Source organism: Thamnophis elegans, chromosome 5 (genome assembly GCF_009769535.1).
Source record: "Thamnophis elegans isolate rThaEle1 chromosome 5, rThaEle1.pri, whole genome shotgun sequence".
Lineage (NCBI taxonomy): Eukaryota > Metazoa > Chordata > Lepidosauria > Squamata > Colubridae > Thamnophis > Thamnophis elegans.
This window is the reverse complement of record NC_045545.1, coordinates 52,977,720-53,003,706: the sequence shown is the minus strand read 5'-3', so window position 1 is coordinate 53,003,706 and position 25,987 is coordinate 52,977,720. Positions and strand designations below refer to the sequence as shown.

General features: G+C 38.6%; 1 protein-coding gene across 5 annotated transcripts in view; it reads right to left on the bottom strand.

The window, feature by feature from the left end:
• MDM4 (MDM4 regulator of p53) overlaps positions 1-25,539 on the bottom strand; it is a 32,387-nt gene extending 6,848 nt beyond the window's left edge. For 2 of the 5 annotated variants that reach the window (XM_032217460.1, XM_032217461.1), the window contains exons 1-9: positions 25,287-25,536; positions 16,361-16,465; positions 16,043-16,117; positions 11,357-11,490; positions 8,403-8,452; positions 4,230-4,297; positions 3,305-3,404; positions 2,137-2,294; positions 404-550 (exon numbers count right to left, since the gene is read on the bottom strand). In XM_032217460.1, coding sequence (XP_032073351.1) covers positions 404-550; positions 2,137-2,294; positions 3,305-3,404; positions 4,230-4,297; positions 8,403-8,452; positions 11,357-11,490; positions 16,043-16,117; positions 16,361-16,432 — 804 coding nt within the window. In that variant the 5' untranslated portion in view covers positions 16,433-16,465; positions 25,287-25,536. Of the gene's footprint in view, positions 1-403; positions 551-2,136; positions 2,295-3,304; positions 3,405-4,229; positions 4,298-8,402; positions 8,453-11,356; positions 11,491-16,042; positions 16,118-16,360; positions 16,466-25,286 lie in introns of those variants that run through there. The other 3 variants (XM_032217462.1, XM_032217463.1, XM_032217464.1) reach the window with 3 other exon arrangements.
• Between the last annotated feature and the right edge of the window lie 448 nt (positions 25,540-25,987).

Genomic DNA, 25,987 nt, shown 5'->3' with positions numbered 1-25,987 from the left:
TCAATGCTTTAGATCAAAATCTACATCAATGTTTCCTAATGTTTAATTTCTTACTATAAAGAAAAAGTTTTATTTTTTTCAACTGGATTATGACAACAATATGACTAATTAATGCAGTTGTTAGTCCAGTTTAGTCTAGTGGTTAAAGCACCAGGCTAGAAAACCTGAGACCATGAGTTCTAATCCTGCCTTAGCCAAAAAAATCAGCTGGGTGATCTTGGGCTGGCCACTCACTCTCAGCTCACCTCACAGGGTTGTTTTTGTGGGGAAAGTAGGAGAAGGAAGCTGTGTGGAATACGTTTGCCGCATTTAATTATTTGTAAAAATAATAAATGTGGGAACAAGTAAGCAAGCAAGTAAATTATACTAATTTAACAAATACCTTCCAATTATTGGAACTTACTACTTTATTATCTTCTTTTCTTTCTTCATTAACTTGTTCACAATCAACTATTTTTGATGGGACTGTGACACTAAAGTTATCTGAAGTGGCTTCATTGAGGAACCACAAGTCATCTGTAGTATCTGAAACAACAGCAGTATCCACATCCTAAAGAAGAATGAAGAAACACACATTGAAGATTGTTAGACTTGCTATTTATTTGACTTTATAAAGGTAACTATAAAGTATGATGTCGCAAAGCTTCCCTTTATAGCCACAGGCAGCTAGGTAAAAATAACTTGCAATTTTCAATAACACCGCATTCTTCCTGCTTCAGCAATGTGTGCTGAGAAATTTTATTTAACATCCAATTAAACAAAAGTTATAATATAAATTATACAATAACCTCAGGAAGGAGATAATTAAATAGAAACACGTACATATGCATCAAGTATTCTAGGGCCTGGATGCTTTAAATAGTTTCATTTTTCAAAGGAAAAGGCAGTCTCATTATTGTAATGAGAAAAAAGAATTGGTCTTCCATCATTCTTCCCAAACTTTACGTGATATAGTAAAGTCCAAGAGCAGTCAGATCAGGTATGAAATCTCCTTAATTTAATATTGATGGCTTTCCAAATCCCTATTTTTTTCCCCATTATCCTGCATTACTTCCACAACACCACATTCTGGAAGTCTTTCTTATTTCCTTAAAGTCATCAATTATATGACACCCTACAACAGAAAAAAGTTTTTACTTTTATCTCTGTGTCATCCTTTTGTGATATACTAATTAATATTAATCATACATTATTAATTATATCAACTAATATTAATGTAATCTATAGCAGGATTCCCTAACCACTACCGGGCCGTGAGCTGTTAAAAACAGGGTCACCTGAAGCAGCAGGCCACTATGCATGCATGCATCCCTCCTTGTGTGAACAGTGGGCGAGTGCGTACACATCAGGGGTGGGTTGCTGGCGGTACGTCCCGGTACACGTGTACTGGAGCCAGCCCAGAGCACTGGATACCGTTCCGGTACGGTGCTCCAGAGGGCCCACCCGCCAGCCCAAGCTCCTTAACGAAGTTTAAAGGCTTTTGTACTTCCGCACAGGCGCATGGTGCGTACAGCACCTGCGCAATGCTCCGCAGAGCAGCTGGAGCGTCATGGAGGGTCACGGAGGCACTTGAACACATGCGTGTGCTGCGTGTGTCCATGAGGATGCTGCTGACCCCGTTCCAACCGTACCGGGAACGGGATTTGCAACCCACCACTGGTACACATGCACTCCATTTTGCATGCCCACTGCCACGCAAATGGAACTGCATGCACACACTTGCTCACTACTCACATTGCCTCTCCTCCCCCTCTCCCCGACTCTAGTCCACAAAACTAGACAAGTTGGGAACTCTGATATTCAGGCTAGAAAGCTGGAGATGGTAAGTTCCAGTTCCACCTTAGCTATGAAAGTCAGCTGGGTGACCTTGGGCCAACCATTCTCTCTCAGCCTGGCTCTGTTCCGTGGTCATGGTATATTTCAGTTGTTCCCTGAGGTTATCTAATGTGCTGGTATTTGTTTAGACTAAGGCCAGTATCTATGATTGTTGTGTTATTTTTCAGCCTCAACACAGCAACCAAAAATGTCAAAGACCACTTTGAGAATAAGAATCCTTTCCATTTTTAATAAAATAATGAAATCAGGCTAAGATATACAGGTTTGTGCATATACATCATACTACTTGCTAATGTTTACCTTATTTGTATGTATATCTGTTGAATCATTGCTTCTGGACTTGTAATTGTTTCTCAGATTCCCTAAAAACCACCATGGAAGGCCAGCTACATCCCATTCTTCAACCAACAAATCCAATGTGGTTTGCTCTTTTGAAAGGTTATCTATCAGTACACCATCTTCAAAAGTGAAAAGACATTTAATATAAAATAACTTTGCTTGTGAAATTAACTGGCAAACCGGATCACTTGGATGCAACTTACTCTAACATTATATCCATGTATATTCATCTGTGTGAATTACCAGTAGTCCTCAATCTGCAACCACATTAGGGGCCAGAATTTTTGTCTTAAGTCAGTGTGGTTGTAAAGCGAGTCATCACATGACTGGATTCAATTTCATGACTATTTTTACCACTAAACTAATCCAGCTTCCCAAATTGACATTTCTTGTCAGAAACTGCCTGGGAAAATTGCAAATGGTGATTAGCTGACCACAAGATACTGCAACCTGTTGTAAATGTAATCCTATTCACAAATATCTGAATTGTGATCATTTGATTGATAGTAGTAATTGTAAGGACAGGTCATAAACCACTTTTTCTGAGGCCACTGTAACTTAGAACCGTCATTAAGCAAATGGTTGTTAAGTCAAGGACTACCTGTATATATTTCTATTTCCTCCAAGACACATTATAAGCAAAAAGCCCTTTGTGTTCACTTATGTTCATATATTGTGTAATATTTAATGATAAGAGTTTAAATCTAACTTGAGAAAGCAGAAACATTGAGTTTTTCTAAGAAATCAACAATAAATTTGTAATATCTTAAGAAGTTATCACTATCTTGTGAGACTATTCTAAAAGCTACATGAAATAGCTACAAAAACAGCATTCCGCTTTGACATTTTATTTATATGTGCAATTTTCACAAATTAAATTGACTACTTGAATATTACCTAATTTGTGTATTCACATGAGAAAGAAATAAAATGTTTTCTAAAAAATACTTCTAAATATCTAACTGTATTAAGAAATAATAATAGTTTTTAAAAAAAGGAAAACCACATAGTACTCACAGGTTCAACAAAAACAACACAGTATGTACATATTCTACAAGATTCATTAGATAAACAATAGGTCTAATAGTCAAAGCAATTTAATCATGTCTAATTGAGAGGCCATATTTACCTTCTTTCTCCTTGCTTATATGGTATGTATGGTTTAAGGAAGATAAATCACCTTCATGGTCTTCCTGTTCAGTGCTGAAACTGCTCTCTCTGTTATTCTGCTTAAAGGGAAAAGGAAAAATAACTATTAGTTAAGATCTATGACAGAAGCACAGGGATGTAACACTTCCTTTCTTAGTCACCAGCTTAAGACCAACAGTCACATACAGTTCAAATACCATCAGAGTTACAGTAGAAATAAGACTTAACAAAAAATTTCATTTATTAACTGATCAAGACATTGCTAAAGATCAAATAGATGCAGATAGGCAACCTGATGGTTCCCTAAGTCTTTCACTACAACTCTCATGGGACTTGTAGCCCAAAACTTTTGGAAGATTCCAGGCTGCTTATCCATGAACCTGTTGCGTGTGCACATGTGTATACACACGCACACATACACACACAGAACATATTACAATACAGCTACAATAGGATAAATGTTTCCATAAAACTGCAAAGGAATGCTGTCAAGCTTATCTCTGTATCAAATTAGGTAGCTTTCTCTTGAGGTGGACAATACTGATTCAACAACAGTATGAGAAATCATCTTGATTCTCCTAAGGTTTTCAGGTATTGTGAGTTTTCATGAAGAAATAATATTTATCAGTCCCTGATAAATAAATTAAAAAACTCCCACCCAGTGAAAGCTGGTGTGACTAAGGAAAAGAAATGCTACATCCCAGAGAACATGTTCAGAGACTGGAACTCTGTAGGTAGAGAACAGAGAATGAGAACTCTGTCCCTGCTCTGTGGAGTCCCAAGAACTTCTGAAGAAGGCAAAGACTCATCAGTAAATAAGTCAGAAGTTCTAGCAATCCACTTTGCACAGGTACAGAGAAGGGACACTCTGTACGACAAAAGAAACCACCCAGCAATGGGTTTACCTTCAGCCGATCTTGACTTGGATTATCCTCGCTCTGATCCTTTGTGAAAGCAAGTGTCTGTGCAGCATCTAGACAGCAGGTAAAGAAAGAAAAAACCTTCCCTGGTAATAACCATTCTCACAATACAGAGGGAGCTCCTGTCAAACAAGCATACCAAGTTCTCCGTGTGTGGGTTTGAAATGGTTTGAAATTTCTCACCCAACTTTGTTCCATTTTTTTTAGCTCACTCACACATAGAGAATGGAGCTGATAGATCCATTAGCTGAATCCTAATTAGCTACCACCCTCTAGCACTACAATAACGATCATAGTAGACATATTTGTCCTATGCCATTTTTTAAAGAAAAGCAAGTGCATAGATAGATCTGGGTCAGAACATGGTGAGTGCACTTCTAACTCAATGAGAAACTAACTCTACCATCCCTGCTATTTGCTATATTAGGAAATGCCCATTAGTGCCAGTACAATGTACCTTCCTTATCAATATGTAGATACGTTGGATGTAACTAGCTGGATCTTGAGGTGAAGGTAAATAATAATTTTTTTTTTTTTGCTCTTGATATACCCTGGTACAGCTTATTCTAAAGGTGCTTTTCAAAAGGCAATGGGACTTTGTTTTTTTTTCTTGAAAATACAATAGCAATAGCAGAGTTGGAAGGGACGTTGGAGGCCTTCTAGTCCAATCCCCTGCCTACGCAGGAAACCCTATACCGTTTCAGACAAATGGCTATCCAACATCTTCTTAAAGACTCCCAGCGTTGGGGCATTCATAACTTCTGGAGGCAAGCTGTTCCACTGATTGTTTTAACTGTCAGGAAATTTCTCCTCAGTTCTAAGTTGCTTCTCTCCTTGATTAGTTTCCACCCATTGCTTCTTGTTCTACCCTCAGGTGCCTTGGAGAATAGTTTGACTCCCTCTTCTTTGTGGCAACCCCTGAGATATTGGAACACTGCTATCATGTCTCCCTAGTCCTTCTTTTCATTAAACTAGACATACCCAGTTCCTGCAACCGTTCTTCATATGTTTTAGTCTCCAGTCCCCTAATCATCTTTTTTGCTCTTCTCTGCACCCTTTCTAGAGTCTCCACATCTTTTCTACATTGTGGAGACCAAAAGTGAATGCAGTATTCCAAGTGTGGCCTTACCAAGGCATTATAAAGTGGTATTAACACTTCACGTGATCTTGATTCTATCCCTCTGTTTATGCAGCCTAGAACTGTGTTGGCTTTTTTGGCAGCTGCTGCACACTGCTGGCTCATATTTAAATGGTTGTCCACTAGGACTCCAAGATCCCTTTCACAGTTACTACTATTGAGCAAGGTACCACCTATACTGTACGTGTGCATACCACCTATACTGTACGTGTGCATTTCGTTTTTGTTGCCTAAATGTAGAACCTTACTCTTTTCAAATGTTTCGCTTCTCATCCAAGAAATGCTTTCAAGGATGAGAAGCGAAATGTTTTCAAGGGGGGGGGGGGGGGGGGAGTGCCTTTTGAAAAGCACCTTTGTGATATCCAAGACATAGATGATTCTCCATAGATATTCTAGTTATTTTTTTTTAAGATGCAATAATAAACTATGTTATTAACATATCTATTTGCCTCTCAATACGGTTATGGGTTCTGTGATGGTCTTTCTCACCATAACAATGATCTAGCTAGATGCCAATTCAACTCTGAAGTTGCATACATGCCATGGAAAATGACAGATTAAAAGTGAAGTCAGAAGTTTTCAAATAGTTACATTCACTAACCATTCAGCAGCAGACATAATGCAACCTTCAGACTAAATTTGGAAACTGTAAAAACAACCGATTCAAGTTTCTGATAAGAATTATCTGCCTCTTTCCTCTTATACCAACTGGGGCAAAGAGAGGAGGGAGGTAACCTCACTCACTTATAGCCCTAATGTCATCCATTGCCAGCAACCCCTCCTGAAACACAAAAAATAGGCTCTCTGCTCTACTGTCTAGAAGGGGAATAAAGGTGTGCACATCTTGTTTTAACTTTGTGAATGTATTCATCTCAAAATGAACTGGAATCAAATCAAAAACAAAGAAGGATTGCACTAAAAGAATCTTCTGCAAACTACACTGAAATTGCACACAAGAACTCAGTTCTAGCCAGATAGAGGTACTTCAGCAAGAAATTATGATGATCCTTAACCTGAGAATGAAGAGCTATTTACAATAGTCGCTTCTTTTTATATCAGATTGCAGAGCATGTTGCATGTTCTCTGAAGTGATTGGGTAAGACAACATAAATAGTACCATTAATATAAAGCTTGCACTAGGAGCAATTTTATCATGCACAAAGCAAAACTGTTGACTGATTGCTCAATTGTCCTGATTTAGGAAAACATCTTCAGATACAATGCTGAATTTTATTTTGCTATGCAGTTCGGTTTTGAATGTTATATGCCAATCTTTAATCATGTAAAAATAAAGTTTATTTCCTTTTTAGCTTTTAAAATTGTGTTAAATCACAGTCAGGCAGCCAATGAAATCATCCCCATAAATAAACACAAAACGTACTATCCTTAATATTATACTGATTTCTATAGAGCAAGGTCAACAATACAAGTAGTCCTCACTTACCAACTGCCTTGCTAGTGACTGTTCAAAGTTACAAGAGTTGAGAAAAAAATCAGCTTTGCAACTAATCCTTGCATATATGGCGGTCACAAAGTTGGACAGCCACCATTTGCGAGGTTCACAACCAGTTTCCAACGAACAGAATCAATTTGAGAATGCAAATGTGAAATCACAACTCAGAATCCCATGATGTCTTGCTTAATAACCACAGCGATTTGCTTAACCACAGAAGCAGAAGTGACATCCAGCCTCATGACATGTTTTTTTTCTTAGCAACTGTCACACTTACTGACAGAGTTGCCAGTCCCAATTGTGTTTAGTAAGCAAGGACTACCTGAATTCCTGTTTGAAAACCTTGTTCTGATGGAACAACACTGGATTAATTATACGTCTAGTGGAGATGTTAACAGAGATTATCTATAACCAGACTAGTTATAAATTAATCCATTCTAATTAAAGGTGAAGAAATATACTGAAATCAAGATCTGTGCATACATTCTATATTTCTCTTAGTTGTTGTAGGTATACAGGTAGTCCTCGAGTTACGGTCGCAATTGAGCCCATGTCATAACTTGTAATGGCTGTAAAGTAGGTCAATCATGTGACCAACCCTGTTTTACTACCTGTTCTTGCAGAGGTTGTTAAGCAAACACCATAGTCATTAAGTAAATGCATGGTATGGGCTGGTTTTATTGAAAACTAAAAATAAATGCTAGTTTATGACCAAACTATGACTGTGGGTCACTGCAAATGGCCATTAAAGCATCCTGTTTGCCAAATGCCCAAAGTGTGGTCATGAGAATGGGACCGGGGGAGGGGGGCACACAAGCATTGGAACCTCAAGCAGTTGTTAAGTCTAGAACTATCTGTGGCCTGATTTTTTTCTGAAATGGGAAGAGTTTGTGCTACTCTGGTCAAAGTCTAGCGTTGATTTTGTCTGAAATGCCAGCAATTGTTTGTGACTGAAACTATTAACTTCAGTATAACTGTCACACTACCCTGAGAACTACATTGATGTAGTTCAAAGAAGAAACAGAAACATTCTGTACTTCTCCAAAATGCTCCATTCCCACAATGGCAGGTCTGGATCATGCCTAAAAAAAGCCAACAGCACATTTATATGAAAAAAAAATGCATTTAATATTCTCATGCCAAACTCTCTGACAGTGTAGAAAGTACAAAGTTACCATAATTCAATAGACAGCTTAAAAATAATAAAAGCAAAACAAAACAGTATAAAAACAGCTTTTGTTTTCTTCACCAGGAAAACATTATGCATGCTCACAAACCCATTTTCTGCATCTCAAAAGGATTTGGGCAAAGGACAAAGCCGTAGAGATAGAAAGCCTGGAGACCAGCCTAGGGTATGTATATCAGCATACTTATAACCACTGAGAGCATGATGGTGATCCTGGTTCTAGTTTTATTTCAGTACATGTCAGGGTTTTTTTTGTTAGCCCGGGGCTGTAGAATCCCAGTACTCCCAATCCTCAGAGCAATTCATCTCAAGCAAACGCTTTCACATGTTTTTACTTACCAAGATTAATTTTACAAAAAGAATGAATTTGAAGAAACCTACCTGTAGTACTGGCAAGAGTGACATTCCTTCTCAGCATATCATAAACAAGGCTGTGGAAAAATAATGAATAATGAGCAGAGAACATTACTTGTATAAAAGACATAATTATATAAAGAATAATATTTTTAAAAAGGTAAAGGTTTCCCCTGTCCAGTCAGGTCTGTCTCTAGGGAGCGATGCTCATCTCTTTTTCCTAGCTGAGGGAGCCAGTATTGTACAAAGACGCTTCCATGGTCACGTGGCCAGCATAACTATATGCTCAGGCACACGGAACGCTCTTTCCTTCCTGCTGAAATGGTACCTATTTATCTACTTGCATTTGCTTGCTTTCAAACCACTAGATGGCAGAAGGTGGGGCAGAAACAGGAGCTTGGGTCTCAAACTGACAACCTTTTGGTCAACAAGCTGTGTGTCTTAACCACACAGTCCCCGCACCCATGCATAAAGAATATTTCTCTTTAGTTCAAATATTATGCAAGATGAAGTACTAATGAGCTCTCCAAAATCATGATACAGCATATGATTAATAAGAAGGAAAAGTAATCTACATCAGATGCAGTTAGAGAAAGGAGTAAATATGGCCTAATTTCAAGTCAATTCAATTTTTTAAAAAAAAAACATGTTTAAACTTTTTTCTCAGAACCATTACCAGTTCTCTCGTGACAGTTCTCAATCTGCCATTAAATCCTTATAGCCATAGCCATTGCTGGCACAAAGACTCTGCAGGAAAATTTATCATAAACTCACAATTAACACCATGAATTCTCATTCTGTCAAGAGAGGGATTTACTGTATGCATATAAAATTAAGCATGCCAAATATACCTGTACCTGCATACTTTTTAAAAGAAAAAAAACCTGTAATCCTGGGAAATGGACTGTTTGGATAAACCACTTGACCGAATGATGAGTATCAGATATGAAGCTGGGAGGCTTGATAAAACTTCCATCCACAGAACTGCAATAGCACTTAGACTTATACACCACCCCATAGTGCTTTACGGCACTCTCTGAGTGGATTACAATGTCAGCATATTCTCCCCAACAATCTGGTCTTCATTTTATCAACCTCGGAAGGATGGAAGGATGAGTCTACCTTGAACCCCATTGGGATCAAATTCCAGCTATGGGCAGTTAGCTTGCAATACTGCATTCTAACCACTGTGCCACCAAGGTTCGCTAAGAAGAAACCAATTCCATTCACGGGTACAATTACAGTAAATCTAAGTGTTTCAGACTTCAAGTTCTGTAGCTGTTTAGAAAACCTCCATGCAAATACAAAATCAAAACAGAAGTTAGAGGATAATGCTAAATTTCTAAGTTTACTATCTGAATAATTTTTAACAGGAAAGATATTCAAAAATAATAGTGACATTCAAAAATAAGAGTGGCACCTATAGACTGAAATAAAATATTCAATTTATTAATTTACATACTATTACTCATTCTGCTGCATATGGATATAGGAATATTCAATCTGTGAAATTTTTGTTTCTGTGTAGTTCCATCCCAAACCTCTCTACTGCATAGTTAGGACTAAATTTACAGGACTTAACTATGCAATACTATACTTGTGCAATTAAGTCCCATGGCAACAGCATGGCCTTAAGTATGCGTCAGCATGGGAGCAGAGAGTAATTAACTAAACAAGAGTAGTATCTGCATATTAGCACTACACATGGATATTACCATGCTCATTTGCTTCCATTCTGCTATAGTCAAATATACTGAACAGCCAAAGAAAAAAAGAGATTGGAATATTCAGCATTCACATATAATTTATACCCAAACCATAGGAGATATGGCTAGAAATTCAAGCATGAATTTTCTTCTTCATTTATACTCTTAGAAAAAAGATAATAAAGGAATGTAACTAATCATGCAAATAAGAATGGACAAAGCATAAGCTTAAAGTAACCAAGTTCACCAAAAATATTAATGCTATTAATCAGGATGAAGTTAGTAAAACAAATTGGTTGCAGTCAGCGGTGTGCTAGTAAATGTTTAAGAACTGGCTCCGCCACCTCCATTGCCACCAATGCCCTGTATACAGGTAGTCCTTAACTTACAACAGTTTATTGAGTAACTGTTCAAAGTTACAACAGGATTGAAAATGGAATTTATGACTGTTTTTCATACTCACGTGTCAGTTATGATTAATATGTGTCACATTATGATTGTTATAGCATCCCCCATCAAAATTCCGATACTTGGGAACTGATTCATATTTATAATGGTAGCAGTGTCCCAGGATCATCAGGCGAGCACTTTGTGGACTCAGATTCACTTAATGACCGTCTGACTAACTTAACAACTTTAACAATTCACTTAACAACTATCGCAAGAAAAGTCGAACAAAGTGGAGCAAAACTTACTTAACAAATGTTTCCACTTAACAGCAGAAATTTTGGCCTCCACTGTGGTCATATGTCAAGGACTACTTGTAATAGCACAGAACAGCTGTTTGTAAGCTAGACATCAAGGCTCAATTCTGCTTGCAAGTGGCTTGCAACATTTCTGAAAATTTAGCAATGGGTTCTCACGAACAAGTGCAAACTGGCTCTGTCACATCAGTGGTTGAAGGTTTATAAAGTTTTTCAAGAAACCTAGACAGTTATGCGAATTTTTCAATATTCTTCACTACCTAGCCTATAATCTCTTCCAAGTATTATACAAGAGGATTAAAGAACATTGACAAAACATATTTTAGTAACTCTGTTCTAATATTTATTTATTAAATTCATATTTGCCACTGAAGTTTATGTATTTGATAATTTTGTCAGATGCCACCAATTACAACACAATTCTTACAACAAAGTATTCAGTTAGAAGTGTGTTCTCAAAGGGAGTATTGGGCCAGAATTCACTGTATCTACTCAAAATAAAAGAAAACTCTTTGCTTTAGATAATACAATTTGCAAGATCATATTCCATGGGTATGACAGAATTTCCTACCGTGGTTCTTTTACAGAAAAACTCTGACAGCCCAAAAGCTCCCCCAGCTGGTCTTTTCCACAGTGTACCATATGCTGCTGTTCTCTGTCATACAACTGTTTCTGTGCAATGTACTCTCCAAGATAGATCATACACTAAAAAAGAAAGAAAATCTCAGTTATGCTTTCTTCTACAAAAATCATCTCAGTAGAGTTTACTTTCCATTGTTTCAGTAATTTTCAAACCTGCTTTGTGTTTGTGTGGGCACGCACACACATTTTTCAATGCAATATAAACAAACAACAAAGGAACACCATAAAGACAGTTATGGGTCTCTATCATAATTCATTAAGCAAGACAAAAGTGTCCTGAAATATTTTTTAAAAATCAATAAAGGACGAATATGAATCCAAAGTATAAGAAAATCACAGAATAAATTTAAAAAGGAAAAACAAACGTTATGATTAGGTAAGTAAAACAATCAGGAAAAATATAGTGAGTTTATAGCCTCCAACAGGAACAATGGGCTTATTATTAATTATGCTTATTATTTAATCCTACCGTAGTTTTAACTGCTTCATATTTATGTATGGCTTTATTAGCTATTGCATTTTATTTGAATAGTGACCACTCCATGAGGAAGAAAGGAGGTTTTAAAATGTGATATATAAATAAATAAAAATAAAAATCTGGCCTATCACATGAAAGCAGCCATACATTAGAATGTTTATTTCAAAAAAAAGTAATGTAATCTGAAAACCGAAAGAATTTCCACCAGACCTTTGTTATATTAGATCAGGGGTAGTCAACCTTTTTATACCTACCGTCCACTTTTGTATCTCTGTTAGTAATAAAATTTTATAACCGCCCACCGGTTCCACAGTAATGTTGATTTATAAAGTAGGGAAGTAACTTTACTTTATAAAATTTATAAAGCAGAGTTACAGCAAACTCCTACTGCCCATCATGAAAGCTATAACGCCCACTAGTGGCGTAGGGACCAGGTTGACTACCACTGTATTAGATTATAGGTAAAGGTAAATGTTCCCCTTGCATATATGTGCTAGGTGTTCCCAACTCTGGGGGCGGTGCTCATCTCCGTTTCAAAGCCTAAGAGCCAGCGCTGTCCAAAGACGTCTCCGTGGTCGTGTGCCTGGCATGACTAAACGCCGAAAGCGTACAGAACGCTGTTACCTTCTCACCAAAGGTGGTCCCTATATTTCTACTTGCATTTTTACGTGCTTTCGAACTGCTAGGTTGGCAGAAATATTAGATTATTCTCTCATACAAATTATGTAGACTGCCACCTTTGTCTGCATAAGATTGGATGCATTCAGATGGTCTTTCCCAGGCAGCTAAAGGATCCAACCATATCTAGAAGAGACTTAAAATGTTCCCCAAAAATCTAGTGGGCATCTCTGCCCTGTGTTTTGTGAACTGGAAAGACCTTGAACAAGATTGCATTATCCTTCTGCCTTATACCCTCCAAGAAAGTGGATAGAGTACTCTCTAAGTTATCCATCACTGCCTTTGGGCTTGACCTATGCCTTTCCAGACTCATGCAAGTAGATTGTGGATCACATGGATCTGGATGACTGTCAATATTCCTTAGAAATAGATTGTGGTAAATCCCCTAAAATTATCTCTAGTTCTGATAGTGTTATATAATTATTGCCCCGTCTCCAACCTTCCCTTTTTTGGTATTGGTGAATCCAATATAAATATGAAGCAGGCTATCTGGAACCTTTTCAGTTAGGCCTAAGCATGGAATTAAGATAGTACTTGTGACTCTTATAAATGACCACTAATAGGACCTGGCAGGAGGACTGTGCCTCTTGGGATGCTTTTAGATCTCTCAGTGGCTTTTGTCATTATCCACCACAATATCTTACAGGATTGAATTATGGGGATAAGGACTGGAAGGACTGTTTTGCAGTAATTCTGTTCCTTAGTCAATTGTGAGGAAGAAAGCCGTCCTAATGGTCCCTACAATGCAATACAGAGGTCAGTCTCTCCTTTTTAACATCTCTATGAGGATGTTAGATAAAGTTAACTATTACTTTGGGGACAGTGTTGTTAGTATACCTAAGGGGGGGGGGCATTATCCTCTTATCCTGGTGCCTGAAGGCTATCGGGATCTGGATGGGATAGACCTACCTAAAGCTGAACCCAAACAAGACACTATTTGTCCACTGAGGTTCTCCATCTATACCAATCTTATCTCTGGATGGTCAGGCTCTACCTCTTGAAAACAGGTCCTGCTGATACAACAAATGAAGATGTACCTAGAAGGCCTTTTGCTCAACTTTGGCTTGTGTACCAAGTTGCAAATCTTAGTTTGCAGAAGACGACATCCTCAATACCGCCCAGTTAAACTATGGCAATGCAATTTACATGAAGCTGCCTGTAAAAGCTACCTGCAATTAACCCAAAATGCACCAGCCTGTGTGCTAACTAGTTCATGTTGTTGGGAACATATTTCCCCAATATTGTGGGCTCTGTAGTAGCTTTCACTTAATTACCACCCTGATGCAATTTAAAGTACTAATTGCTAGTTTTGACCTTTATGGTTTGGCATCATGTTACCTACTCTAACTAAATTATCTGCTCTAACATCTATGCAAAATTGCAGATTCTCAATTATCCAGGTCATGGATGTCTCAATGGTGCTTTTCAAAATGCAACTGGACTTGTTTCTTGGATGTGAGGCAAAATGTTTTCAAAGAAAGCCCAGTTGCCTTTTGAAAAGCACCACTGGGACATGCCTTCTTTAACCTGTATCAGTCTCACCTATTAGATCACATAGAGAAAAACTACTCTTGGTGCCCTAAAAAAAAAACCCAATACCCTTTTTATGACCCTGTAGTCCCTGTTTGGGATATCAGAAAATAAAAGTGGCTGTGCTCTATAGCCACAATGCCAATCTTCTTAAAGGCTTGCTATAGAAATCACTCCTGCATATCTCCAAGCACATTCAGGATGATGGTAAAGGCAGAGCTAATCTGGAAAGCATTTCTACTTGTTTTGGAGTCATCTCCATGTAAACTGCATTGCTGTAGTTTAACTGGGTGGTATTGAGGATGTCTTCTTGTGCAAACTAGGGTTTGCAACTTGGTACACCAGCCAAAGTTGAGCAAAAGTCCCTCTAGGTACATTTTTGTTTTATTCTTATTTCACTCTCAGAAACTTTTCTTTTATGTATTTAAGCTTACTTAAATGTTTTAAATTTGTTTTCTGTCATATAAATCATGGAGAATCAAACTAATAGTCTCTAAGTGCAAATTAAATAATAAAACATAACAAGGTAGGCTGCAGTCTAGCGCATAACCTGTAAGAGGAGCACATTTTTCAAGCTGTTTATTATGCATAGAATTTAATACCCCTTTCATGACAGCAGCAGCAAAAAAAAATTTCAGGAGAAAAAAACCAAAATGAAGAAAGCTGGCAGTGCTTCTAGCTATTATAGAGAACAGGTTCTCACTGCGCTAAATGTAGGCTGCTATGGCAAATTAACATTTTAACATGGAAACTCATTCATTTGAAGCATTGGATTTGTTTTTTGCAAAAATATTGGAAGCTAAATAAGTTATTTAAATGCATAAGTATTTAAAATAAGTCAAACAACTCTGCAGGAATATCTGACACATTCCTAATGAAAAGCCACAGCATTTAATTCCTAGCTGACAGAATAACCCTATAAATCACAGCCTGTGTCATTTTTCTAATATGTACACACTTTGCATTTTAAACTTAAAAGAAATGATTTTATAGGATGTTTCCAGTTTAGCTGACATGACTTTTCCAATAGAGAAGAAATAAAAAGCATAATTTAAAAACATTCAAGCATTAATTGGTCACCAACATCTTACACCTAGCAAGTGCAAACAAGTTTAAGCTTACTTAAACTTAAACGCTCCAGCCCTATGGAATGAGCTGCCCCCAGAGATACAGGCCCTACCTACTCTCATGGCCTTCCGCAAAGCTATTAAAACCTGGCTTTTCCGCCCCTCTCTGATTGGGTGTATGTTGTGCTTTTTCTTAACTTTGTTGTGTCTCATTGTTTTAATTCTTTTTTAATAATTTTTCATTTCTGTAAGCCGCCCGGAGTCTTCGGGATTGGGCGGCCTAGAAATTCAATAAATGAAATGAAATGAAGTTACCAAGCACCCAGATCACAATGTTATGGATGGGAGTAGGGTGGCTGCAATATTTGCAATGATTGGAAATGCTTTATAGCAGGGATGTCAATCATGTGACATATTGTGACTTTTTTCCCCTCACTAAACCAGGGGTGGGAGTGGCCAGCGCATGATACATCCGGCCTGCGGATCATAAGTATAACACCTCTGCTTTATAGGCTGTAAAGCACCCTTTCCCAAACCACTTATAATTCAAATCATTGTTAAACAAATAAGTGAAGGACTACCTGTACAAACTCCCGGCCCACCAACCACGCCCCATTTTAAGGAAAGGGAAAAGTCACGATATGTCACATGATGACAATGTGACGGTGCAGGTTTGACAACCCTGCTCTAGAAGCATACCCAGCATTAAAACTTTGCAGCCACATCACATGGAATAAGAATATGGATATAGACTTGGTCTGTAATGGATGCCATTAAAAAGCAAATTAGGAAACATTTCTTTCTTAATTCAAATTTAGATAACCTGACTTTCCAGGGTAGAATTGTGTGCATAGGAACTCACCTCTTTTAACGTAAAAGTTTCACCCTTAGCACCTGCTGCATGCAGAACTTTCAGCAGTGGCAATTTTGGTCGTACCTATGATAAACCAAATGGATTTTTTTTTAGACATGTTGTAGAAAGCTGGACAAATCAATATAAAAAAACTACTTCCCACAGGTTACAAATTTAAAGCTTTAAAAACCCTAATTCCAGGTAAGTTTCACGGCATCAAGCTAGCAGAGGAAAACAAATACAACTATTTCACAGAATCGCAGCAATGCTAACTTTTCCCTCTTTTACCAGATTACAGTCTTCAATTGAAAAATGAAATTATATTACCTGTTTGACTGGTTCAAGTGATGATCTGCATGCATTCTCAGATGGCCGAAATTGTGCCGAGGTAGATGTCATTTTGGCAGTATAGTAGCTGTCAGTATTAGAAGCCTAAAATAGAAATCAGGTTTACTTCATAGATTTACACTCACTTCTCCTCCAGCTGATATACACATGTGCCAACTGATATACACAGAATTTTCTCCTCCAGTATTTTGCCACACTTTGTGAGATAGGTGGGTAGGTGGGTTAAGACAAAGAGTTACCAACCCCAAACATCCAGCGAACTACCATAGCTGAGACTGAACTTGAACACCTATTCAGTGTTACTCTCACATAAGATTAAACATTATTTTCAGAAGCCTTTGAGGCCAATTTGATATACATCACATACGGATAACACCAGAAATGCATTAATGACTACCATGCCAATCATATTATCTTTTAATTTCGGTTATCCTAAGCTTGAAAGAAAACCCTGCAATGCCCACCTTATTAAATCTCTCAGAGAGGTACCTTTTTAAAAGTGTTGTTCCTTGCAATGTTCTTCAAACTGCTTGAAGCAAATTGTGCTCTTTGACATGTTGAGACAAGTAGCTAACTTGTTAATGTGACTCATGGGATGTGAGTGTTGCTGACTCATTCAACCACTACAGGAAATTCTTCCTCCAAAGTTTACTCAGCAAACAATGATGAGACCACTATCTGCCCCTATTAATTAAAAACTGATGGCAAATACATTTTATGCCACCATAATGCTTGAGAAAACTAAATATATAGTTTTCAAGTCAGAAAGACCCATTTAATTTTCACTAAGTTCAAGCAATGAAAAAGAAAACTCTCTAAACTTCCAATTTTTATTTTAGGATTACTGCAGTATCAAATTCAGTAGCACCAAACACATTTTAAATCATGGCAAAGTTTTGTGTATTGTATTATATACCACTCTATAATATTATAAAGATGTAATCTTATGTCTTTTCGAACACAAAGAACATTAAGATTATAAAATCAAAGTATGCATAAAAAATAAAATTTAAAGCAGCCTCAACATTAAAAACAAAACAAAGCCAAAATTAAAACAGGGAAGCCCAGGCTAGAAAGCAGTCTGCCATAAAGTATGGGGAGGAGGGGGGATGCAGGGATAGGGATGACAGGAACCAGAACTGCCAACCAGAGTCAACAATTGAACAATCCAAGGACAGAGGCATGGGAATGGAATGTGAAACCAAAGAGGCGCCAAAGCTTAGGACTGTTACCAAAACAACTAATTTGATCTTTATGGGTTCAGAATTTTCAGTTTTAAAATGCTTAAATGAGCAGTAAAATATTCCCAAGAACAAAAAGCAACAATAGCAACAATGCCATTTTGGGAATGTTATTTAAAAGAATAAGGCTTCCCTTTTGAGTTGAAACTCAAAAAATTAGAATATGGTGTAAAAGTTCATTTACCGTATATACTCGAGTATAGGCCGAGTTTTTCAGCCCACTTTTTGGGCTGAAAAAAGCTGCCTCGGCTTATACTCGAGTCAGTGAAAAATTTGCCCAAATGGAGGAGAAAAAGGGGCGCCCCTTTTTCTCCTCCATTTCGGGACCCAGTGGAAGTTCTCTGCGCGAGGTGAAATGGCCGGCAGCAGCCTCACTCTCCTGCCGTGGCTTCCGTTTCAGTCGCGCAGAGAACTTCCACTCGCTTCCCGGGCTTGTGTTCTGATGAGGGGGAAAGAGAGGACTTTCCTTACGCCCGCATGAGAGCTGGACGTAAGGACTTTACCCCATTGATGAGGCGGGCGGCGCGGATTGTAGCAAGGACGGCCGCCGATCGCAGCCTGGCTGCGCTGGCGGGGACGGGCGGGGCGGGGTGGGATGAGACTCCCCACTCGCCAAGATGGTAGGACTCCAAGTCCCATCCCCTCCACCCGTCCCCACCAGCGCAGCCCCTGCCGCATCAGCCGGAATCTAATTTCCCCCTCATCAGAGCTCGGCGCGGATTGTAGCAAGGACGGCCGCCAATCGCAGCCCGATTGCGCCAGGGGGTTCCGCTGGTTGAAAGAAAGTCCTTCTTTGCACCAAGCGCTTTTCCCTCCCAACTAATTATAACTAATTATATTAATTAGATAGATCAGTGTTTCTCCACCTTGAAGACTTGAAAATATGTGGACTTCAACTCCCAGAATTCTGGGAGTTGAAGTCCACACACTTTCAAGTCTCCAAGGTGGAGAAACACTGAGATAGATGATCCACTGTGTTTATTTTTGGAAAAAAGCGCCTCCTGCTCTGGACTGCCGGGAACGCGATCGCGTCTCTCTCTCTCTCTCTTCCCCCCACCCCCGGCTGTTCCCACCCGGGAATGTTCTGGCGGGCTAGGCGGAGGGTGCGTGTGCGTGCATGTGTGTCAAGGGTGGGGAGGCTAAGAGGGCGAGGTGAGATCCTGGCGGGGACCGCATTTCACCCGCCGAGCTTCCTTTTCCCCCGTCTTTTCCTCCGCTCGCCGACTTCCTTTCTCCCGTGGCTGACAGGTGGGTGGGTTTCCCTCCTCCTCCTCCCTGCTGGACGTGGATCTGCGGCGTGGGTGGCCGTCCTTGTTGCCCGCCGGCGGCAGGTCGCGGCAAAGAGAGGGAGAGAGAGAGAAATGCCGCCGCTCCCCGGCTCGCCTCTTTTTCCCGGGATCGCCGTGATGCTTTGAGTTTTCCTTCTGCGGAGGTGGGGTGGAAAGAAGAAGAAGTGGGGCCCTTCCCCGCTTCTTCTCGGACTACCTAAGCGTTGGGTGCGCTGTCCCCATCTGGGCAAGTAGTGCTGACTCATCAGGTGTCTGGGAACGGGTGGGGCTGAGGAGCGGCTGGGGGTGGGGGGTGTTTCACAGAGCGGCTGGGGGTGGGGGGTGTTTTACAAAGGGATGAGGTGGACTGAATTACCCCCTTGTATCTGCTGGCTGCAGCCTTCTGTGTGCAGAGTCAGACACTGCTGACTCATCAACATGAGGTCACCCATAAGTATGCTCTGCACACACACAGACACACACACAAAAAAAAGGAATGGGGGCTAACTAGGGTTAAGGGGAGGAAAGGAAAAAGGGGGACCCAAACAGATAATCTGCTGATTCATCATTTTGGGGGTAGTCAGACTTGACCTCGGATCCCCTTTCTTTCAGCTGTTTTGTCTATAAGCCCTTGTGACAGTTGCTGACCCTTAGCATTACTGTAGCACTGTGTGTATTTATAGGTAGGGAAGAGTGTGAACATGGTAAAAATGGTTTATGGGGTCATTGGGAATCCTTTGGGGAATGAATGGGAGAGCTGCTGGGATGTCCTTATACTCTGTGCACACCGATGCTGACACTCTTGTTTTGGATGGTAAAATTGTAGGTCCTGAAAACCTTAGCTTTATGGGAACACTCCTTCTGTTGCAGTGCATGTTGTCTCTTAGACCAGTGTTTTTCAACCACTGTGCCGTGGCACACTAGTGTGCCGTGACATAGTGAATAGAGAGAGAGAGGATGTGTATAATTAAGGTGACCAGACGTCCCTAGCAAGGCCGTGGGCTGGCAGTAACCGCCACGGCCAGCTCCCTCCCCCCCCCCCGGTCAAAGGTGTCCCTCTTTACCAATCTGAAAATCTGGTCACCTTAATCATGAGGTGAGTGAAGTATTTCATTGAATACACCGGTATTGTGTGATAATAATTTGTTATCCAGAGCAAATTTTTACAATGGCTACTGTATATTTAATGGGCACAGGCAGGCTGTATATGTTATTCAATGGGCAATGGCAGGCTGTAATTAATGGACACAGGGCAGGTTGTATATTCAATGGGCACAGGCAGGACACTGGTAGAATGTATATTATGAGCCTATGAGTTTTGAAGGATTTTAACTCTTGTGTTTTAGCTTGGTTGCTGAATGAGCTAAGGTTTTTGTACTTTTAAAGTTATTGTTGATACCATATTGTTTTTATTGACCCTCTTTTCCACTTACAGAGCTAGTTTACTGTTTTTCTTTGAAATAAATATTCAAAAACATTATTGGTATCTATTTTTATTTTTGAAATTTACCGGTAGCTGCTGCATTTCCCACCCTAGGCTTATACTCGAGTCAATAACTTTTCCAGTTTTTTTGTGGTAAAATTAGGTGCCTCGGCTTATATTCGGATCGACCTATACTCGAGTATATACGGTATTTCAGTAATGCAACTTAAAAGGTGAAACTAATATATGAGATAGACTCATTACATGCAAACCAAGATAGTTCAAGCTGTGATTTGTCATAATTGTGATGATTATGGCTTACAGCACATGAAAACCTCAAATCCACAATCTCAGAAAATTAGAATATTTTCGAAAAGATGCAATATTCTAGGCTCAAAGTGTCCCACTCTAATCAGTTAATTAAGCCATAACACCTGCAAAGGGTTCCTGAGGCTTTAAATGGTCTCTCAGTCTGATTCAGTAGGAATCACAAACATGGGAAAGACTGCTGACCTAACAGTTGTGCAGAAAACCATCATTGACACCCTCCATAAGGAGGGAAAGCCTCAAAAGGGTGGCAAAAGAAGTTGGATGTTCCCAAAGTGCTGTATCAAAGCACATTAATAGAAAGTTATGTGGAAGGGAAAAGTGTGGAAGAAAAAGGTGCACAAGCAGCAGGGATGACCGTAGCCTGGAGTGGATTGTCAGGAAAAGGCCATTCAAAAGTGTTGGGGACTTTCACAAGGAGTGGACTGAGGTTGGAGTCAGTGCATCAAGAGCCACCACACACAGACGGATCCTGGACATGGGCTTCAAATGTCATATTACTCTTGTCAAGCCACTCCTGAACAACAAACAACATCAGAAGCGTTTTACCTGGGCTAAAGAAAAACAGACCTGGTCTGTTGCTTAGTGGTCTGCTTCTGTGTGGTATTAGTTTCACCTTTTAAGTTGCATTACTGAAATAAATGAACTTTTGCATAATATTCTAATTTTTCGAGTTTCATCTGTACAATCGTTTAATTAGTATAAGCATCATTTTATTCCCTTAAAAGAACTTGGGTTTGAATACACACCAGAAAATACACAAATTTGAATAGTGTGATCCCTAGCGCTTTACTGCTTTAACAATGAAAATTTTAAATCATGTCTAGAGGTGGGTGGTAATCTAAACAGCTGATAAAGTGTTGATAACAAACTTTGTCAAAGCTGACAAAAGACATTTCCAGACATAAAAAACTCATTTGATTCTCTAATAACATTACTGAATCAGTAGGCACCATATGAGAGGGCCAACCCCCCTCTAGCTAACCCCATCTAGATAACCAATCATCTAGAAAAGGCTAAATGAACAATCATGGTTTATTCTCCATTATGTCTAAACTAGGTTTCATTATATTAAGAACCTATTTACCAATCTTGATTAATTACTCTCACAGTGTAATTCATATCTTATGAGACACAAATTTGTATTCCAGCATGGCAACTGCAAAACAACATATTGATGACATCATGGACCAAGTCTATATGTGAGTTTCCCCATATGGATATTAGGCAGGATAAATAAAAGAACCCATATTCCTAAAGCATACCGAGTAAGAAGTATGCACTCCAACACCTTTTTCTGAAAATCGCCATCCAACCAGGAGCAGAACCAGCATTAAACAGTATATTACGCAGTCAACTCAGCCAACTTTTGTATATATACACCATGGTTCAAAATTGTTGACTTTAAAACTAGATAGTAATTGATGCATAAAATGACAGATAGCAAGCAACAGGCTATGGCATATTTCCTTCTTACAGAATCAACAGAAACAGAAATGAAAATATGTATGAAAAATAGCCATAGTGAGATAGTTTAAAAAGCACGTAATCATGGAATTAATTTAATTTACTTATTTTCAGTTGGAAAAGGCATTCAATAAAATGGGCACATTTCTTATTTAAATGTATCCAGAGAAAGAAGGTCTCTCAATATTACAATGTCAAAAAATATATACTATGACATAAAAGATGTTTAATAGACTATACTAGTTGAAATAAATTTTTCCTAACAATGGAAAAATAATTTGCCATTCTGAGATATTTTTTTAACTTTATAGTTTAAACTAGAGTACTTGAATTTCCTAATGATCACCCATCAAAACAGATTCCACTTAGGTTTTGTCGACATCAGCAAAGGTCAAGCAGGTGCTGCCTCCTTTAAATCCAAAGCTTTCCATAGATTCTTCCCCAACCTAATCTGTTTCAAACATCAATGTTCTTATTTTTTGCTAGCGTTTTATACATGTCCATTGTAGTTACCAGATCATTTACTGAGATGTTACAAATAAGAGAACTCAATGACATTTGATATATCATACAGACTAAACATGTGGTTTATTTACAAGTGACATGCCAATCTAACCAATGTAATTCATGAGCTATCATTATGGCAAAATGAGTGAATGCACATGCTAAACGTGTTAACATTTTGTGTGAGGCTCTATCAATAATCTTAAAGTTTCTTGCCAGGATTTTTGCTGTAAGTGGCAAGTTAAGAAACCATAGTATTTAATAATTGAGGAACACAAATTAAGACACTAAGGACAGTAACAGCAAACATATTGGAGTGAACATTTAGTAGTAAAGCAAAGCTTTCTCTGACTCCTTCTGCACTATAGCATTAAATGCATAATGTGAGTACTATTTATCATCCACAATTAAATAATGGAATATTGTCTTCCTATATACTTTGAATATAAATGTTTTTAATAAAAAAAAGAAACGACAGTATTTCCTATATTGCAACAGCAGACATTAAAATAAACTTACTTTTATCTAAGGAAGACTCTTCAGTGAAGCATACAGAAGATAAAATTTCTAATCTGTGAAAAGTTTACTAACTTCCTTGTCCCTAGTCAAGAGATACTATTTGGTTTTTCAGTTACTAATCTATCATATGGAGGGAATACGAAGTAGGTGTCTTGCCAGTGATACCCTTAAATTACTCACACAGTGGCTAGTTCACACATCACAGTAAGTCTGTAGTAATTCAACCTGGCATCTTAATGCAAAGTGAGAACCTAATAAAAAGCTGTCATCTAGACAAGAAAGAAGCAGGAGTCTATAATCTCCTGTCTCCACTAAAGTACTAATCAGTCACAACCATGCTTAATTTCCGATCTGAGATAAGGTCAGCTAAATACCGCCACCTGCTGAGAATAAAGGATGCTGATTATAATAAATTAAAGTCTCCTTCCAGTTTCATGCTGCAGTAAGATTTCCTCTTTTTGAAATGTCCTTATGCTAACAATTAATGTGAATAAACTAAATTTCTGTTCATATATAGCAACACCTGGAATAAAAAAATACTCAATATAGTGGTACCATTGGGTTTTTAAGTAAGTTCATTTTTAATTATTTATCCCACACATTCATATGGGTTGGAGATGAATTTCATGCATGACAACACTATTACAATACTTTGTAGCTGGTCAATAATATTCTCATTTAAATAATAATATAAAAAATAAAAATTGGTTTTAAAAGAAAAAATGCAAAAGATCTATGCTTATGTTGAATATTTCTTTGCAATCATTATCCAGAAAGATAATGGATATTTTTTTCAATTTTTTAAACAAAACTTATACATTTTACAAAATATTGGAATTATTCTTGTAAGCTATATTGACAGTTGTTCAATCATGAAAATAAAACAATTAGGCTAACTAAAAATATTGGCCTTCAAAGATAAGAAAGTCCAGTTGCCTCCTGGGAAAAAAAAACCACCTTTGGGTCTTTAATGCAGTTTTTTTTTTTTTTCAAACTTGGCCACTTAAACTCAGCATCAGTGCTGGGTGGGGAATTCTGATAGTTGAAGTCCACACATTTTAAAGTGGACTTAAACTTTGGAAAAACACTGCTTTAAAGCAACTATAGATCTGCTCTATTATTGCATTCCCATCTGCACCCATACACCTTTCTGCAATCTAGTCTGAAGCATTATGTAGTCTTACTGTGCTCTATCTGACCTGCAGAAAAACTGATAAGGCACTGGAGTGGGTACAATTATAGGCCCTTTGGTTACTTGGAGGGCAGGAGAAGGATATGAAATGAGGCCAGCCTGGAGTATCTTTGAGCCTTCCCATGTAATTATAGTACAGTAGTGGCCAAAATTGTGGAAACCTTTTGGGAAAAGTGTACAGTATTTTTGAGGTTTGGTGGCTAATAACACTACTTTTTGGGGAGTAGTATTGTAAAATTATATATCAATAGAAAGATAATTTAATCCAGAATGTAATGCAATAACTTTTATGAAGGATTTGCTATTAGAATAGCAGTTATAAAGAAGTGAAACACGTAGAAAAACAAGACTTACAAAAATAATCACTTATCTTCCCATGGAGTAGTTTAGTTCTGCAGCTGTTACAATGTGAAACCAAGATTGAATGATTGCTTCTATTAACTGGGTTTTACTGCTGACTATATTTGGCTACAACTTTTCAGCGAATGCAGATAATTGAACAAACCTTGTTGCATTACATGCTTGATTAAATATATTAAATATATAAATATAAATATATTGATATATAATTTTATGGTACTACTCCCAAAATAAAAGTGGTGTTATTAGCCACCAAACCTCAAAAATATACTTTCCCCTAAAGGTTTTCACAATTTTGGCCACTACTGTATATCGCCTGTCTACCTCGGATACTGTAACTGCGATATTATTCACAACACAGACCGCGTTGCCCTGCCAGTCTAGTGGCCGTTAATCAGTTCTTAAGATGGGAAGTGGACAATAGACAGTAATGCACTCTGTTTCTCTCTCTTCCCCTGATCCCGTATCCTTTCTCTTGCACACCCGCCTAATTCTTCACTCTTTCCACTTTTAAACAACTTCCCTAGAAACCTCGTAGCCAGGTTTCTGCATCTGTCCCGCCGTGTTGGCAGTCTAAGCGGCTGCAAAAAAAAAATGCACTCACGGTAAAACTCCTCAATGCTGCTCCCACCCCAGCTGTTTAAGCTCACGCCGATCTCATCGCCTCCATTTTATTTTGGGAGGGGAAAGAAGGCAAAGCCGCCTTTTTTGCCTGCGAGTCAATATGGAGCCCCACGTTCTTCCGCCAGGATCATAGAGAGCGGAGGCTCCACTAAAGGAACAGCCGCCTCAAACTTCCGGGAATGGTCGATCTTTATGAGAGAGAAAGAGAAGCACCGTCTTTTCCGTCTGCTCTGCGCAGCAGAGGCGCTAACGAATAAGAGTAACTTCCTGGGAAGCCAGGCTTTGGGGCGGAAATGCTTCCTCTTTGAAAGGACACGTAGATTACAGAAATGGGGAGAGTTGAGAACGCTACACTTTCGGGTTCACTCCTTGCTTAAAATATAGATGTTTCTGCTGAGCTGAGAAGGACAGACTTGAACCAAGCTCTCCAAAGTTCTGTTTTCCTTCATCATCATCATAATCAACCTGTCCAGTGTGTGTGTGTGTGTGTAATAACATATCTAATCTTGCCCCTGTACAGGCAGTCCTCGACTTAACGACCACAATGAAGCTCAAAACTTCTGTTGCTAAGTGAACCATGTATTAAGTGAATTTTGCCCTGTTTCACGATATTTCTTGCCACAGTTGTTAAGTGAATCGCTGTAGTTGTTAAATTAGTCAAAACTGTGGTTTAGTGAATCT